The sequence below is a fragment of the Podarcis vaucheri genome (assembly GCF_965113315.1).
Source record: "Podarcis vaucheri genome assembly, chromosome: 8".
Taxonomy (NCBI): Eukaryota; Metazoa; Chordata; class Lepidosauria; order Squamata; family Lacertidae; genus Podarcis; species Podarcis vaucheri.
The window spans coordinates 49,059,604-49,076,071 of record NC_138766.1 but is presented as its reverse complement, the minus strand read 5'-3'; the positions used below and the strand labels follow the sequence as shown (position 1 = coordinate 49,076,071).

At 42.5% G+C, this 16,468-nt stretch overlaps 1 protein-coding gene and 2 long non-coding RNA genes across 3 annotated transcripts in view; 1 reads left to right on the top strand and 2 right to left on the bottom strand.

The window, feature by feature from the left end:
* The first annotated feature begins 116 nt into the window (after positions 1-116).
* On the top strand, positions 117-16,017 carry LOC309539074. The gene is made up of 3 exons (XR_014222663.1): positions 117-477; positions 12,913-13,078; positions 15,892-16,017. It is a non-coding gene; the product is annotated as an uncharacterized lncRNA (long non-coding RNA).
* LOC309539086 lies at positions 9,937-10,595 on the bottom strand. The gene is made up of 2 exons (XR_014222682.1): positions 10,272-10,595; positions 9,937-10,175 (listed from the first exon to the last, which is right to left on the bottom strand). It is a non-coding gene; the product is annotated as an uncharacterized lncRNA (long non-coding RNA).
* Positions 12,308-16,468, bottom strand: part of LAMA3 (laminin subunit alpha 3) — a 132,312-nt gene continuing 128,151 nt past the window's right edge. Inside the window, exons 74-78 of the mRNA XM_082234871.1 lie at positions 15,930-16,089; positions 15,547-15,677; positions 14,795-14,888; positions 13,442-13,561; positions 12,308-12,513 (exon numbers count right to left, since the gene is read on the bottom strand). Of these exons, the coding sequence (XP_082090997.1) occupies positions 12,368-12,513; positions 13,442-13,561; positions 14,795-14,888; positions 15,547-15,677; positions 15,930-16,089 (651 nt within the window). The 3' untranslated portion in view covers positions 12,308-12,367. The remainder of the gene's footprint in view (positions 12,514-13,441; positions 13,562-14,794; positions 14,889-15,546; positions 15,678-15,929; positions 16,090-16,468) is intronic.

The window sequence follows — 16,468 nt, the reverse complement described above, 5'->3', positions numbered from 1 at the left end:
GCCTGCGCGGGGGGCAGTGCGTGAGCCTGCGTGCCTCTGGCGCCGAAGCCGCTGCCCTCAGTCAGCCGCCGTTGGCACCTGCTTGGAGTGGCTGCTCGGGGTTCCAAAGGGGAGAGATCTGGGGCGGGACGTCACGGGGAGAGTACCTGTTTGCTCTTCCAGGGGGCGCCAGCGGGTGAAGGTGGCTTCTTTAACAAACCGAAAAAAGAGGAATAAGAAGGGGGGGGGAGGTTTTGGAGAGGGGGGGGGTGTAAGCTTTCTATTAAGTCCGCCACCTCTAAGCATCGAGAGGGCTGAAGGGTGCATCTGATGCAGTGCTTTGTTTCCAGCAGTGGCAGAACAGCTGCCTCTGTTCAAGTCTCCAGGCACCTGGTCTTCAAAGATAGGCTGCTGCTGAATGTGGAGGTTCCATCATCTAACCATCCTAGTTAACAGAGCTACATAGCCCAGTCCTCTCCGGTGCATGTTTGCTCAGAAGTAAGTTACACCGATTTCAACATACGTATATGTGCTTGTTTCCAAGCTTTTAAGTCCTGCCTCTCGGTCATAAGTGTGGTGAGCTAACAACATAAAAAACCGGGGTGGGAGAATCGATGTTAAATTCGTCAGTGGGCCATTTCTCTCTGGTTGGTGTTCTTAAGACTGCAGCAGTAAAGGATTATTGTTATTTAATACAGTACTTACAAAGTGCCTAAAAATTTCCAAGCACTGTACTAAAATAGATGTATTAAAATATAAGATAGTTCCTGCCAGCAGTTGAAATGTGATACTCTGCACAATTGAACTATATTTTCAAACATTCGGTCAAATGTCCATTAAAAAAAACCTTTATGTGTGTTTTGATTTAGCTGTAATTTCTCCTTGGAGTGAACAAATCACGATAACGCTGCTATGACTGTGTGTGTGCTGTGCCTATATAGCAATTTATCAAGTGTCTCCATAATATATATGGTTTTCTGAAGCAAAAAACCCAGGAGACTTGAAATAAAAATGCCAGAGACGCCACGGTGTAATATGTTACAATTAGATTTCTGTCTGCATTGCTGCAGTAGTGAATGTGAGAAGTTGAAGCTGTGTTTTCACTTTATATTCCCCTTGTCATAGAAGCCCTGCCTCCTAATACCAGGTGTCTGACAGCAGCAGGAAAAGTACCACTCTAAACATGTTCAAGGAGGTTGCCCTCCCTCTTGTTATTCTTTCAAGGACAAACCCTGGACTCCAAAGCAGATTGTGAGGCCAAGCCTTGGCCCAAATTCAGTGTAAACATGTGACTGCAGTTTAACACAGAAAATGAAACAGGAAAGGGCACATTTTCCTCCTAATAGCAATGGATTGAATCCAAACTGAAATCCTGTGCATTCTTACCTGGGAATAATTTTCATTGAACTTAAGGGGCTTGCGTCTGAGTAGACAAGTAAAGGCTATTGCTGATGAACAAGCACACAATTTTAAAATCTTGAATGTTTATTGACACAGCTGTCATTTAAGCTGCAAGAAGCCACACAAGGATTATAATACAGAAACTACTGGATTAAAAATAAAATGAAATACCAAGTATAAATTTCCAATTATGTAGGACTGAAGATTGTGGGCAGCAGGGGGAGGGGAGGCCACCTGCTCAATGTCAAAACTGACCATGACACTCAGGTTGGAGGTGAGCGGTGTCAGGCCCACAACTTGCAGGGGCCCCATTGCCAAACCCCAGAATCTCCTGTCCTTATTCCTTGCTGTTGCTGTTTGTTTATGCCCCGAGGAGGATCTTAAGGTCCATAAATAACAAAATTTTGGAGGTCCTGAGCCTCAAGGAAGTTAGATTGGTCTCAACTAGGGCAAGGGCCTTTTCAGCACTGGCCCCGACTAAGTGGAACTCTCTGACACGAGAGACCAGGGCCCTGCAGGATTTGACATCTTTCCGCAGGGCCTGCAAGATGGAGCTGTTCCTCCTGGCCTTCGGCTTGGACTCACTCTGACCCCTTATATGGGATTTGGTATATACCGGTAAATTTTCCCTTGGCTTTTTTGCTGGCTCATGTAGGACCAACATGGATAGCTGTCTCAGGTGAATATCTGATGTTTCCTCCCTTTATGGTCTTGATTTATGGGCTACTACTAAAATGAGGCTGCATTTTAAGCTGTATTTTAAGTCGTATTTTAATTAACTGTGTCCCCCCCCCCTTTTCTATTATGTTTTATTGTAATTTATATTTGGTGTTAGCCGCCTTGAGCCTGGCCCTGGCCGAGAAGGGCAGGGTATAAATAAAAAAGTATATTGTTGTTGTTGTTGTTGTTTGTCCTCTTAAATGTAAGTAGTAGCTAAGGGAAGATGATGCGCCTAGAATCATAGAATTGTAGAGTTGGAAGGAACCACAAGAGTCATCTAGTCCAACTCCCACAATGCAGGAATCTTTTGCCCAGCATGGGGCTTGAATGCACAACCCTGAGATTAAGAGTCTTATGTTCTACTGACTGAGCTACAAAGGCTTAATATCCTAGTTCCCACTAATATCGTTCTTAACAGGGAGAGTTCTGAGTTTAAGGAGCAGCTAGGAATTAAGTACACGCAGGTATATGGCTAGAGCTTTCTGGATTTTCTGGTGCGTGTATACTGTATGCTGTTGCTTGTCAATGCATCGGTGTATTCAACACACTTCACCTGGACTCCTCATCCTGCTGCAAGAGACATAGCATTAACATTTAAAAACTGATCCTAAGCACTGTACTGCCAAGTTGTTTTGCCTACTAGTGACTGCATTACAGTCAAGCAAGAAAAGGATTTCAGACAGTAAGGATTGTGGTATTAAATTTCAGCAACAAAAATCTTGCAAATCTTGCTAAAAGATGGCTGAGCACCTTGCAAAGCCTTGCTTTCCGCAGAAGCCATTTAAAAGAACCCATTTATTTACCAGAATGGATGCTGCTAAAAATATTCCAAACCTGCCTGAAATAGATTGTAGGGCTTCACTTATTACTGAAATTTAAAAGTCATTGTATCAGAAATGTTACATCTCTTCGGAATATGAGTCCTTACTTTAAGTGATTGTCATCTGACAGCACAGGCTGTGCTCTGCCTAATCAAAAATGGTCTCAATTTTTTTTTAAATGCATGAGTTTACAATTCTTTTAGTTGGCCAGGATAGAAGTTAAATCTAAAGAAGAGGTGGTTCTTCTCTATGTAGCTTCATATTTAAACACTCAAGCAATCTTCCTATCATTCAGCCCAAATTGGAGAGAGACAACCGTGATCCTTCTAAAATCTGCTACCTAAGGTGATATACTCCTTTGCCTAACAGTAGAGCTGGCAGTTTCTACTGAAAGCAAATAACAACTTCCCAGCTGTATCAAATTCAGAGTGATAACAAATCCTTGTATGTGATGTTCGGCTCATTCCTATGCATGTTTTCTCAGAATTAAGTACCACACGGATACCCCTTTCTCTCTGGTTTTCTAGTCCTTATCTCCAACAGTCCATTAGCATTCTGTGGTCACTGAGCACACCCAGTCATCACTGGGCTGTTCTGCAGGAGTTCATAAGACATGTAGATTTGATATATGTTGAGACAGACGGATCAGGCCCCTGGTTGCACTGAAAGACTTGCACAGCATGTTCAGAGAACAGACCAAACACATTTGAGTTTCATTGGGACAGGATCCTGCACACACACACCACCCTGCAAACATTTGGTATATACACCATGTGAGCCATATTCACCCATGAAGCTCACAGGTTGACCTGGGGCTAGTCCTTGTCAGCCTAACCCACCTCACAGGGCTGTTGTGAAGATAAATGTGGGGAGGGTTAGAATCATGAAAAGTACCTTGAGTTCCTTAGAGGAAATGTGGTATATAAACATAATGGAATAAACAAACAGATGAAATGTAATCTGTAAACAGACACCCCCGATGTACTTCTTACATTTAGATTTGCCTTCATAACCACTACTCTTTATGTGGTTTGCAATTTAGCCGAGCAAAAATCATGGAGATAGCAAATACCATAAGTACCTAAGTCCTGTGTGTTTTCTGTGGAGTTCCCTGCCAAGTGTGAGAACCATGCTCTTTAGTTAACTCTGTTTGGCCCATTTACAATCAAGTTGTGCCAAATGCTTAGGAAGATTTGTGGTGTTGAAAACTGTATTTCCACTACATTAAAGCAAACATGACGTACTTCAAACAGCAGTAATCAGGCAATTTTACTGGTGCTGTTAGTGCTACAGCCTGTTGTTAATAGTTTTATAGTCCTTTTCCTGCATTAATAAAGTGCATTTAATCTCTTTACTATGGAACATCAAGAGATCAGCGATGCTGCAGGGTTGCTTGCAGGCAAAGTCTGTTGCATAGCGATAAAGGCTGTAGGTTACACACAGGGCACTGATTTGCAGGACTTCAGTTTTTAAAAAGTTGATGTGAACAGAATAAATCTGGATTGGTATTGGTAGGGCTGTACAGCTTTTTTTAAGAAGACCCCAGAATTGTTGAGCTTTTTAAGGGAAACCTAACCCCAAAATAGTGATTTGAGCTGTTTCCGGTGCTTTTTCTATTGCATTGCCATACATCTGGGTTTACCTACTAACACAGTTAGCCACTTAAAAAGCCCATTGTGGCTGAAAAGCAAAATATAAATATAATTTATTAATTAATGGGCAATATTTGCCTAGTCCTGTTAAATGTGGGGGCGGCGGCTATGATTGGCTGTACCTCTTGCAGATTAAACTGCATCTTTCAAAAAGAGGATGGGGACTTTATTTGGCAGGGGAAGGCTGCCTAACTTCTCATGATGGCAAAGGTGTTCAAGCTTAGCTCAGTGCTGATCCTCGGAGCTCGCAACCACACCTCGCAAACAGGGACAAGGATTGCAGGAGACGACTGAAGAGCTTGTGTCTTCTGGAGCCTGAGCGTGTGTGTGGCTGATTGCTCTGTGGGAACACAGGATCTGAGCGGGAGGCGTTACAGCTAAGAGGAAGCCAACTGAAATGGGAGTTAGCAACCAGCAGCAGTCAAACTTAGCTCAGTGCAGATCCTGAGAGCTTGTGAATAGAACTCGCAAACAGGGGCATTTGTGAGGGCGTTTAGTGGGAGAGTTTAAGGGGGAGGATCAGAGTTCTGTCTCTTGGTGTGTGTAGGACCAGAGACATGGAGGGCAAGGGAGCTGCTGCAGTGACCTGTAACACCTGTGCCATGTTTGGATGATGACTCAAATGTTCCTATACTTACTTACATGGGAGCAAGTCCCACTGCACTCAATAGGACTTTGGGGGGACAAGGATTGCACCATCAGTGAACTGTGAGGCACCCATACAAATATTGACATTGTGCAAATGAAGGTCAACGTGAGCACAAACTTCCCCATCCTCTTCGATGTAAAGGAATGTATCATGTATACAGTGCACATTTGACTCATTTCCCAGTCTTGAGGGTTATGGTGCAACCTTCCTCCCATGCACTTCCATGGGGCCCTGTGTCTGGGCAGATTATTTCAGTAATGAAATAATGAAATCAAGGCATAGAAGGGCCTTTCAGCCCCTAAATCAATCCATTCAAGATTAGTCCATGCTGGTAAAATTATTATCATATGATAGCCTTGCTTAGGCATCTGTGTGTGCGCACACACACAAAGAACATTGTGTTCTCTCAGACCAGTTATGATGTCTATATACTGCACTGAGAATCAAAGGCAGTATGCTTCTGAACACCAGCTGCTGAGGGACAATAATGGGAGGCAGCTATTGGCCTCATGTCCACTGCGGGAAGAGGATGATGGACCAAATAGGCCTTTGGTCTGATCCATCATGACTCTTAATGTTAGTCGCCCCTAGAGACAGTCTTTAAAATAGATAGATAGATAGATAGATAGATAGATAGATAGATAGATAGATACACAAATTGGGTGGCAGGGAATCAATTTTCAATAACATGTCAGCATTGGGGGTGTGTGAAATAAATCAAAATATTCATTACTGCTATTCTCAACACATATTATCAATATAAAATTTCTGCAAGTTAAGCCACTCATAGCTGCAGTACAGAAACTGATTGCTGAATAACCCTGAGAACATAACAAAATGTACTTGAGTAACCTCGTGAAGTGCAATACAGGGAAGTCTATTCCACCTTCAGTACCTGTTTTGGTTTGATGTACAAATATCTAACATCTTTATCCTCAAGGTCATTTCAGTAAAGGGTAGTTTAAGCAAGGGTTTTAGTCTATAATTAACTAGCTCTTATTTTGCTGTCCTTTCCAGAATAGCTAGTTTCTCGGGTGAACATAGTAATAATGCTAGAGCTGTTAACCTTTCCAGAGATTGCATTACATTTGATCCTTTATGGCAATAATCCTTCACTTGAACTCCACGGGAATTACTTCTGGTTAGGCATATACAGTGGTACCTCAGGTTACATACGCTTCAGGTTACAGATGCTTTAGGTTACAGACTCTGCTAACCCAGAAATAGTGCTTCAGGTTAAGAACTTTGCTTCAGGATAGGAACAAAAATTGTGCTTCGGCGGTGAAGCAGCAGCAGGAGGCCCCATTAGCTAAAGTGGTGCTTCAGGTTAAGAACAGTTTCAGGTTAAGAACAGACCTCTGGAACGAATTAAGTACTTAATCTGAGGTACCACTGTATAGGAATGGACTGTGCTCAACTGAGTTGCTGAGCTGGCCAGTTCCACTTCCTGATGTTGTCCCCCAGCTATCACCTTGTGACTGACAGTGCCTCTGACTCACTCACATTATGCGCAAAGCGCTGTACTTAAGTCCAGGCACAACCAATCACAGTGAGTGAGTAACTCTAAATCACTTGTAACATACATTTTACTGTTCAGTTTGGAAACTTATTGCCCTCCAGATGTTGGACTACAGCTCCCATCATGCTTGACCGTGGCCCAGTTGACTAGGGCTGATGGGAGTTGGAATCAAACATCACCATTGGAGGAGGAGGAATAGTTTTCTCATCTACCTTAGTGTTTCCATTCTCGAGGGGGCTTCAGCTAAGACTGAACAATGAATAAAACAGTAAAATCAATAGGTAATTCAAAACAAAATGTATAACAATCAAACAGTAGAATATGGGTTTAAAATCCAAGTCAACGAAAAAGTCCTCACCTAGAACTAGAAAGTGATCAAGTAGGTACTGGGTGAGGTTCCCTGGGGGGAGCATTCCATAGGGTGGATGCCACAATCAAGAAATCTTTCTCCCAACAGTCATTGCCTGCACCTCCAGAGGCAGGAGAGCCAGAAAAAGGCCTCAAAGGATGACTGTAATGTAGTCACAGCTTATTGTGAAACCAGAAGGGCATTCAGATACCCACATCCAAAGCCATAGGGTTAAACACTCAAACTATCCTGGCAGCTTTGAACTGAAACACACACACACAAACACCCCACCCAAAATTCTGATTACAAATCTATGTCATGTCCAGTTTGGCCCTAGTAATAAATGAGGGCTCACACAGTATTGACTCTGGAAAGAGATTGTACATACTGTACTGGGGAGAGTGTTTGTTTCTAACATCTGATATAGCATCCCTGAGAAATACAGTTTTGTAATCTGAAAGGTTTTGCCACGTGTGCTTGGGAAAATAAATGACTGTAATATGTGTTTTAGGGGTGGGACTGATAAAAGTCTTTGTTTCCCTTTGTATGCCTGAACACGAAGGACTCTTCCTCAATTAAGTGTATTAAATGTGTGCATTCAAGCACAATAATTTTCATGTACGTTCAAGTGACAGCATTATCCATGGGCAACAGCTGGGTTAGGGCTCTTAATGCTTAGATAAGCTTTAGTCAAAGGCCTTCATGCCTTCCCTTCCTTCTCAAGACACTGGAGGTCACAATGCTGGCTTCTTTGTTTTTCTAAGGAAAAGCCAATTCACGAAGCTGAAACTGGAAGAGAACTGACTGTTTGTATTTATGTGTGCTTGATCCTTTCCCCTCTTGATATCTGTCGGCTTAAAATAATCCCCAAGTCACTTTCCTATCCACAGGGGGAAGGATATGGAGACACCTTATATTTTCCTTTTCAGGAAAAAAAAGCAGCTGAAGGAAAATAGTAAAGCAGCCTCATACTGATAGCTGTCCAATTCCAACATCTTGTTTCATTCTGCATTTATTTCAAAGGGGAGGCTGCATTTATTTTGCAGCCTCCCCTTTGAAAAGGTTGGCAGGCAGATCTGTGACAGGGGATATGCCTGCCATCCTTTTTCAAGTGTTAAATTAAAGATGGGGAACCTGTGGCCCTCCTGTTGTTGGATTCCTGCTCCCATCAGTCCCAGCCAAGATTTATCTCAGTCCATTTGATACCTGTATGTGGAGTGGTACCATCTTGTCCTTTGCCTCAGCCAGCAAAATATCTTGGGGCTGTCCTAGGCAGGAGTATGTGAGCTGGAATTAGGGGGAACATAGAGCAGCTATTCAGGGACATGGGTGGTGCTGTGGTCTATACCACAGAGCCTAGGGCTTGCCAATCGGAAGGTCGGCGGTTCGAATCCCTGCGATGGGGTGAGCTCCCGTTGCTCGGTCCCAGCTCCTGCCAACCTAGCAGTTCGCAAGCATGTCAAAGTGCAAGTAGATAAATAGGTACCGCTCTGGAGGGAAGGTAAACGGCATTTCCGTGCGCTGCTCTGGTTTCGCCAGAAGCGGCTTAGTCATGCTGGCCACATGACCAGGAAAAACTGTCTGCGGACAAATGCCAGCTCCCTCGGCCTATAGAGCAAGATGAGCGCCGCAACCCCAGAGTCATTCACGACTGGACTTAACTGTCAGGGGTCCTTTACCTTTACAGTGGTACCTCAGGTTACAGACGCTTCAGGTTACAGATTCCACTAACACAGAAATAGTACCTCGGGTTAAGAACTTTGCTTCAGGATGAGAACAGAAATCGTTCTCCGGTGGCACAGCAGCAGCGGGAGGCCCCATTAGCTAAAGTGGTACCTCAGGTTAAGAACAGGACCTCCAGAACGAATTAAGGTCTAAACTTGAGGTACCACTGTACCTTTTTTAAGAGTAGCTATTCAGGCTAATGATGTAGCACTACTGTATATTTGAAGAAGAGGCAGAAGACAAAAAGTTTCTTTAAAAAAAGCATATGCCACCTCAGGTTCCATGACAGAAGAAAGCCAAGACATAAATATAGTAAATAACTTTCTCCTGTGCTACAGTTTTAAACATATTGACACACCAAGGTGCCTAAAGGTAAAGGTAAAGGTACCCCTGCCCGTACGGGCCAGTCTTGACAGACTCTGGGGTTTGTGCGCCCATCTCACATTTATTGGCCGGGGGCCAGCGCTGTCCGGAGACACTTCCAGGTCACGTGGCCAGCGTGACAAAGCTGCATCTGGCGAGCCAGCGCAGCACACGGAACGCCGTTTACCTTCCCGCTGGTAAGCGGTCCCTATTTATCTACTTGCCCCCGGGGGTGCTTTCGAACTGCTAGGTTGGCAGGCGCTAGGACAAGCAGCGGGAGCGCACCCCGCCGCGGGGATTCGAACCGCCGACCTTTCGATCGGCAAGCCCTAGGCGCTGAGGCTTTAACCCACAGCGCCACCCGCGTCCCCACCAAGGTGCCTAGTCATACATTAAACCTCTAAATAGGGTTTTCCTCTTTAATTGTTTCTTGTAGAGAAAGGGATTAGCAAGGGGCTTAAGGCAAGTTTCCAGTTCACTGCTGCACCCCTTTAAAAAAATAAATAAGTTGACACAGCCTGTAAAACAAATTGCTAAAGAATCTAGCAGAGGTTCCTTTCAGGAGGTAATACTAATCTACTAAAACAGGGGTGTACAAGTGATGAGCATACCTTGTCCAACCTCCAGCCTGCATGGTTTTTTCCCCATCTGCACCAGGCTTTTGTCATGTTGATGAATTATTGTATTATGAGTGCAGAGAGGCAGTATGTCAACATGCTATGCTAGGGCAAATGAATAATGAGATCTTAAGCAAAAGGTGAATAAGTAGGGAGTGGTGCTTGTAAATGGAAACAGGATATGCTTCCTTTAATACTGCTGCGTTGCAACATAGCAAAAAGAGTGTTGACACTATGCTCCAACAAAGCCACTATTACAGTTTCTGACTGGTGCCACTTAACTCTCATGAAAAGCTGTATTTCCTGGATTAGTACAGCAGCTCTGATGATGGTATTTACGGTAGGTGTATTAGGGGCTTGTCATCTTGTGTAACCGCTTGCTTAGATCCATAGGCTGCCTCATGCCCGGGGCTCAGGGAGGATACTCAGAGAGTCATCCATCTGGAAGGGCCAGAAGACCATCAGTTCAATGCAACTGTACAACAGGGCAAAACCAATTATAGTGGTCACATCCTCTTTCAGCTTACCAAAGGTTAGGTCTTACCACAGCAGCATCCAATGGTTTGTTGAAATATGCTGTTGAATTACCATGCTTTGGCTTATCTATACACATGTGAAACTGGCACTGCTTTCTTGCGGGCTATAGAGGGGATCTGTACTTCAGCTGACTTTGCAAACGAAAGCAGGGAAATGGACTAGAGGAGGCATGGAAAAATAATAGGATAGATAATTACTAGTCACAGCTGCAAATAGGCACTTGTTTAATGGTGCACTATGCACACATAAATGTGACTGTCCCTTTTTTTAAGGAGCTGGATGCTTCCCTATATATTATGCAAAGTGAAACAAGCAAAAGGAGAAGGCAAGGGTAGAAATCAAGTTGTATGTGTGGCATTGCTGTGACTCCTTTTGCTCTCAACAAACATGACTTGTGAACCATGTGGTTGAACTTCAGTGCTATTGAGCAAACGGGGAAATGATTTGTGGAAGTAAAGTATGAATGCTAACACTAATCCAAGCCACAGAGCTGATAACGAGCAGCAAGTTTTTCTATGGGAGTTTTTTTTTGGAGCTAACAGGACCAGGATGAGGAAATTAAGAAGTGGGCAAAAGGAGGAAACCTCCCAAATGTTACTGGCCAGGTAACAGGATGGTTAATTACTTTTATGGTTTTATTAATTTATAGACAGGGTTGTACCTCTTTAAACTTAAAGCACTACTATCAAACAATACAATATCCTACTGGGTGCCACAGTGATAAGAGGTGCTAATATTCTAGTGATGAAGGGATTCTTAGCAAAGTCCAAGTATCCATGAGCAATGAGTGGTATCCAACTAAGTCAGAGTACGTCCACTGAAACAAATGGAATTAAGTTATTCATAATCATTTAAGTCCACTCCTTTCAATGGGTCTACCGTGAGAATGACTGGAAATATACTGATACATTCATCCCTACATTATACTGGTGTAAGCTGGCTGCCAGCATGGCAGGACCATAGGATTACTAAACTGGTTTCTGAAATGTATGTGTCTCTCATAAGAAACATCATCTTCTTTAAAATATGAAATTGCTGGTAGAATTGAGTGTATCATTGCAGCCCACATTGCTCAGGTATTTCTTAATTGTTATTTTTTAAAGTGGGCTGGTATAAAGGTAAAAAAGGTGGAAGGAAACCCTGAAAAAAATGGCAGTCTAAGATGTAGATAAATCATGAACCAGTTGAATTTTCTAGACATGTGAAAGAATACCTCTGGTTGCAGATCTTGCAGTCTCCAGACTGAAACACTCACGGAAGATCAAACTACCTTCATTTTCTCCACACACACAAAAGGGCACAGCATCTTTCTCACTTCTGTTATTATGGGAGGAAATTATACCACATAGAGATATTTTATGCATATTAAGTAAAAGATAGTGAGCTGAAACTTATTGTCCTTATTCAGCCAAATTATTTTGATTAAAGTTGTTCAAAATAGTGCCATGTGTAAATACAATAAACATACAGATATTTTTTTAAAAGCAAATTGCATTTATTTGGCCATAGAACTCTTAAAACTGTAACTTCTTGGATTCCATTCTTTTAAAGTGCTTCATATTCAGGTTTATATTATTTTTGTCAAATGCAGACTTATAAGAAAGAGCTGGTTCAGCAACCCAACATAATTGTCTATTTTTTATAAAATTCTGCCAACAAGGTCAGATTCTGGTTGTAATCCAAATATTTTTCATTTCTAATTTGGGTAGTGCTTGTCATGTCAATACAAGTGTTCTAGTTATGCACAACTGTGGCTGAGAGCAGAGTCTCACCTGATTGTATTATGTACAACAGCATTTTGGTATTTCACGTGGCTTTATCATATAGAATGAATTGTACACAGCAAAAGCCAAACAAAATATCAAAGCATCTAACAATGGTGGCCCAGACCACAATTCTGAAAAATATATACATCCTTAAACCATGTTAGAAATAAGTGGCAAGAATCACACACAGTTTAGAAGAGATGAAAACATATTGTGGCATTCATACAGTACATTAAGGAGATTTCATCCTGAGGAGATACATGGGGAATTTAATTGACAGGGCACCCTTGCAAGCTGACAATACCATGAACATCTGAAATTTTGCTCACTAAAACAGGTTTGTCATTAATTGAAACACCCTTCAGACAGCCAAGGAACACGTCCTGAACAGGAAGCCACGGTGTTGCCAAATTTACTGTAAAGAGAAAGGATAAAGATAAGTTGAATACAGCACATTGCGGTTTGGTACAGAATTGTAGAAACTGCAGTATTTTTTATCAGTAGAAGTGGAATGAAATCAGTATATGCCTATTCCTATTCAAAATAAACTTCCTTCTTTAGTGTAATATATAACAGCTATTAAAAATTACTTGGAATTCATCTATGTTTTGCAACAAATGTTAACATTTTACAAAGGCTCTCTTTCCAGTCCCACTGATTGGACAGCTCTAGAAAGATTAATACAGAACTCTCTAGTCAAGTATCTTCTCTTGCCCCCCCCCCTTCTACCTAAACTCGCTGGCTGTGGTCCTGTTCCTATCTGTTTTCTTCCTGACTGGCCTCTTGGCCTGACAATGCTATCTTCCCTTGCAAGCATCAAGCTCCCATGGAACTGGCTGGAACTTCGAAGTTCTTTGTTGGGATGACTTGTGTGTCTCCTCCAAAATCTTGGAAATGCATCATTTACCCCTGGAGGGAAGCCACAACTGACACCAATGATGATCAGCTTCACTTCTGATGTAAATAGCAGCTTTCTTAAGGTAAGGCCACTTGTCATCGGGGATAGCTGGGGTAGGGGGAAGGATCAAACCTTTTCTTCCCCCTTCTGTGGTCCTGCTGCTTTTGTCCCCATGGCTACTATTTACACTTTTTAAAAAAATAAAAAAATTGCATTTTGTTTCATTAATGTGCATGTTAACTGCATTAATGTAATTAACTTCTCATCTAGTTTGGCCTTCAGAGAGAAAGGCTTATTCATAAGGAGTGAGAAAGAGATTCTACTTTCTTTTGACCGAATGAGGTTTTTCCGGATAGAAGGTTGTCACATTCATTACATACATTTCTTTAAAAAATAATAAAAAAGTTAGCAGTACTGAAAGATTAACCAGAAAGAGTCTTCCTACCTGGAACTCTCCCAAAATAAAGTGGTTGAGCATGGCTGGTGGAGAGCACAACTGATGGTCCAGTGGTGGAGTTACTCTTTGCATCTACTTCGAGGTAAACAATGTTCTGTTTCCGAGTTACTATAAACAATCACATGAATCAGTTAGTCCTGCCTTTCATTAAGACATTCCCCAGTTTCTGTCACTGTAATACTTCACTTATATCCTTTCTCCTTGGATCTATCTATCTATCTATCTATCTATCTATCTATGAATGAAAATCTTTCCTCACCTGCAATTCCAGGACACCTATTCTAGACAAATACAGTATGACTGGAGGTAAAGTAAAGGTAAAGGGACCCCTGACCATTAGGTCCAGTCAAGGCCGACTCTGGGGTTGCGGCGCTCATCTCGCTTTATTGGCCGAGGGAGCCGGCGTGCAGCTTCCGGGTCATGTGGCCAGCATGACAAAGCCGCTTCTGGCAAACCAGAGCAGTGCACGGAAACGCCGTTTCCCTTCCTGCCGGAGCGGTACCTATTTATCTACTTGCACTTGACGTGCTGTCGAATTGCTAGGTTGGCAGGAACTGGGACCGAGCAACGGGCGCTCACCCCGTCGTGGGGATTCAAACCGCTCACCTTCTGATCGGCAAGTCCTAGGCTTTGTAGTTTAACCCACAGCGCCACTAGGTAGCCATGTTTAAATATTAGCCTGGTGTTGGTTGCTAGCCCTTTTCTCCCTGAATTACCTCTCCCCATGCAGCTTTTACCCCAAACCTGTTCACCTTGCAACCGCAGGTCTGAAAACCCTGGGGGGAAACAGCTGGGGGAGGAAGGATCAAAGGAAAATAGGCTAGGATAGCTACATATTACAGTGGCAGTGTAATATGTAGTTTGGAATGCAGGAATGTTATTTGCAGTACTGTATAGTTTATTTCATTGTTATTCCAGTGAGAAAAGCACGTGGGAAAGCTGCTACAGAGAAAAAGAGCAAATATGACTTCTCCAATCCACCGTCTAATGTTACTTAATAGATCTGTTAACCGAAGCAATAAATCACCTTGCTTTAGAACATTCCTGCTGTAGTCCCACTGAAATCCATGGGGCTACTCTTAGGTTATTCTGAACTAATTTACAGATTGTGTTCATAACACGTGTACAGTCAGAATTCATATCAAGCTAAACTGAAAATGCACACAAATACATCTTAAACAGATACAAATTAAGTTATGCATTTAAAGAACATTAGTTAAAAATGCATTAGAAATCCAGTTAGTCATCTTTAAAAAGCATGAAGTGCTACTTTTTTTTAGAGCAATGTCTGACTCTCATTTTCTTGCCTCTAAAGAACTGGTGAATGAGATTGCATAGTACCTGCTACGGAGTGCCATTTTCCATCACACAGAGACTGCCGAGGCGTGACTGACGTTGAGAACTCTCCAGCACCATTATTACCAGAGGCAGTGAGCTGTGAAAACAGACATCTTTTAAATTAGCAGCAACAAAAGGAATAAAATAAAAGCATGGACACAAGAAAATGTGACGATGAAATATTTGCTGAGCCTGATTAATTTAGCCAGTGCTTTTAGGGACAGTTGTCTCACTTGTAAACCCTAGATTGCTATGCTGTTGATCTTTGGGTATACTTCCAATCCACAGAAATGCCAAGAAAGTGTGTTTTATATTCGGTGCATTACTTTGGTGAAAAGGAAGTAGCCATGTTAAGAGTTTTCTAGGTGGTTATTGCTAAGTTGAAGCTGATTTAATAATTTATACTGACATCACAAGACGTTGGCTTACACTGCCCTTGACAATGCCGGTGTCTGAGGTGAAGCTTAGATTTTGCCCATTGCCAGCTATGTCCCATACTGCTGCCCTGTACCACATAAATATATAGGAACCATGAAAACTGAGCCAGGTTCTATTTGCACACCTCCATCTCTTCATCTGCATAGTCCATCACCAGTTCCATTTGTCATGCTTGAATGTGACAAAAGTCTGGGAGCTGGCTTTTGTAAATACTGATACTAGATCTTAGTAGATGCTCAAAGCAGATGCTCCCTTCCCCTCACCCACTCTGTCTTCACCAAATCTGGGGGGCGGGGGAGAGATGGAATCACACCTACCATGCCTTCTTCCATGTACACAGTTAAATAGTTCCTTTGTTTGTTGCCAGTATGAATTAAAATGCCATTCAAGCTTCTTGAACGAATGTTAAATACAATCCTATAGTCCAAGCTCAATGAAAAAGCATTTTCTGGGAAGCAAAAAGAATTGGGAAAACATGTTAAAGGGGATACCAGCTCTATACTGTACCTTGTTACTTGCTACCGAGATGTATATGTGTTCCAAGAGTCTTTTCTTTTAAGATGGGTATTATATAGTCCCCCATTCTGTAAGATGTCCCTTGTCCCAAAAGGGTTCTGACTGAATGCACAATTTCTGAATCCCTGTTCTGATTGAATGCACAGCTTGTGTTCAAAACCAACAACTCCTACACCATACTTACCGATGACAATATGCCCCCCTTCGTTGAAGAAAGAGATCCCATTCTCCAAAACATTATCCAAGCAAGGCAGAACGCCGCTGTTCTGGTGGTATGTACGCATGTGCTTTCCTTCCGCGTTAAAGTTTCTCAGGCAACCTGCAAAACTCTTTCTTGGTATACTCTGTAAATATAAATTCAACATAGATTATGATAATATTTACTTGAACAATGCATCACTCCATGCTGGCTGGCCTAGGAGGAGATGCCTAAATAGATCATGCAGTTTTTAGGCTATCTTGAAATGTCAAAAAGCTCTAGAGCTATATGTATTTTAACTTTACAAAGGAATCAGGGTCAGGCTAGAACATTGGTGAGGAACCTGTGGCCCTCTAGTTGTTGCAAAATGAAACTTGTGCATCCATATTTCTCAGTGGGAGTCAAGTTGGAAGGTGACATGCCAGTGACCATCTTGGCTGTGAGACCTAGAAGACCAGCTCCCTACCTTGCAGGCCTTTTCTACCTAGCCCAGGAGGGGGGAGCCCTGACTGACTCCAGCTACA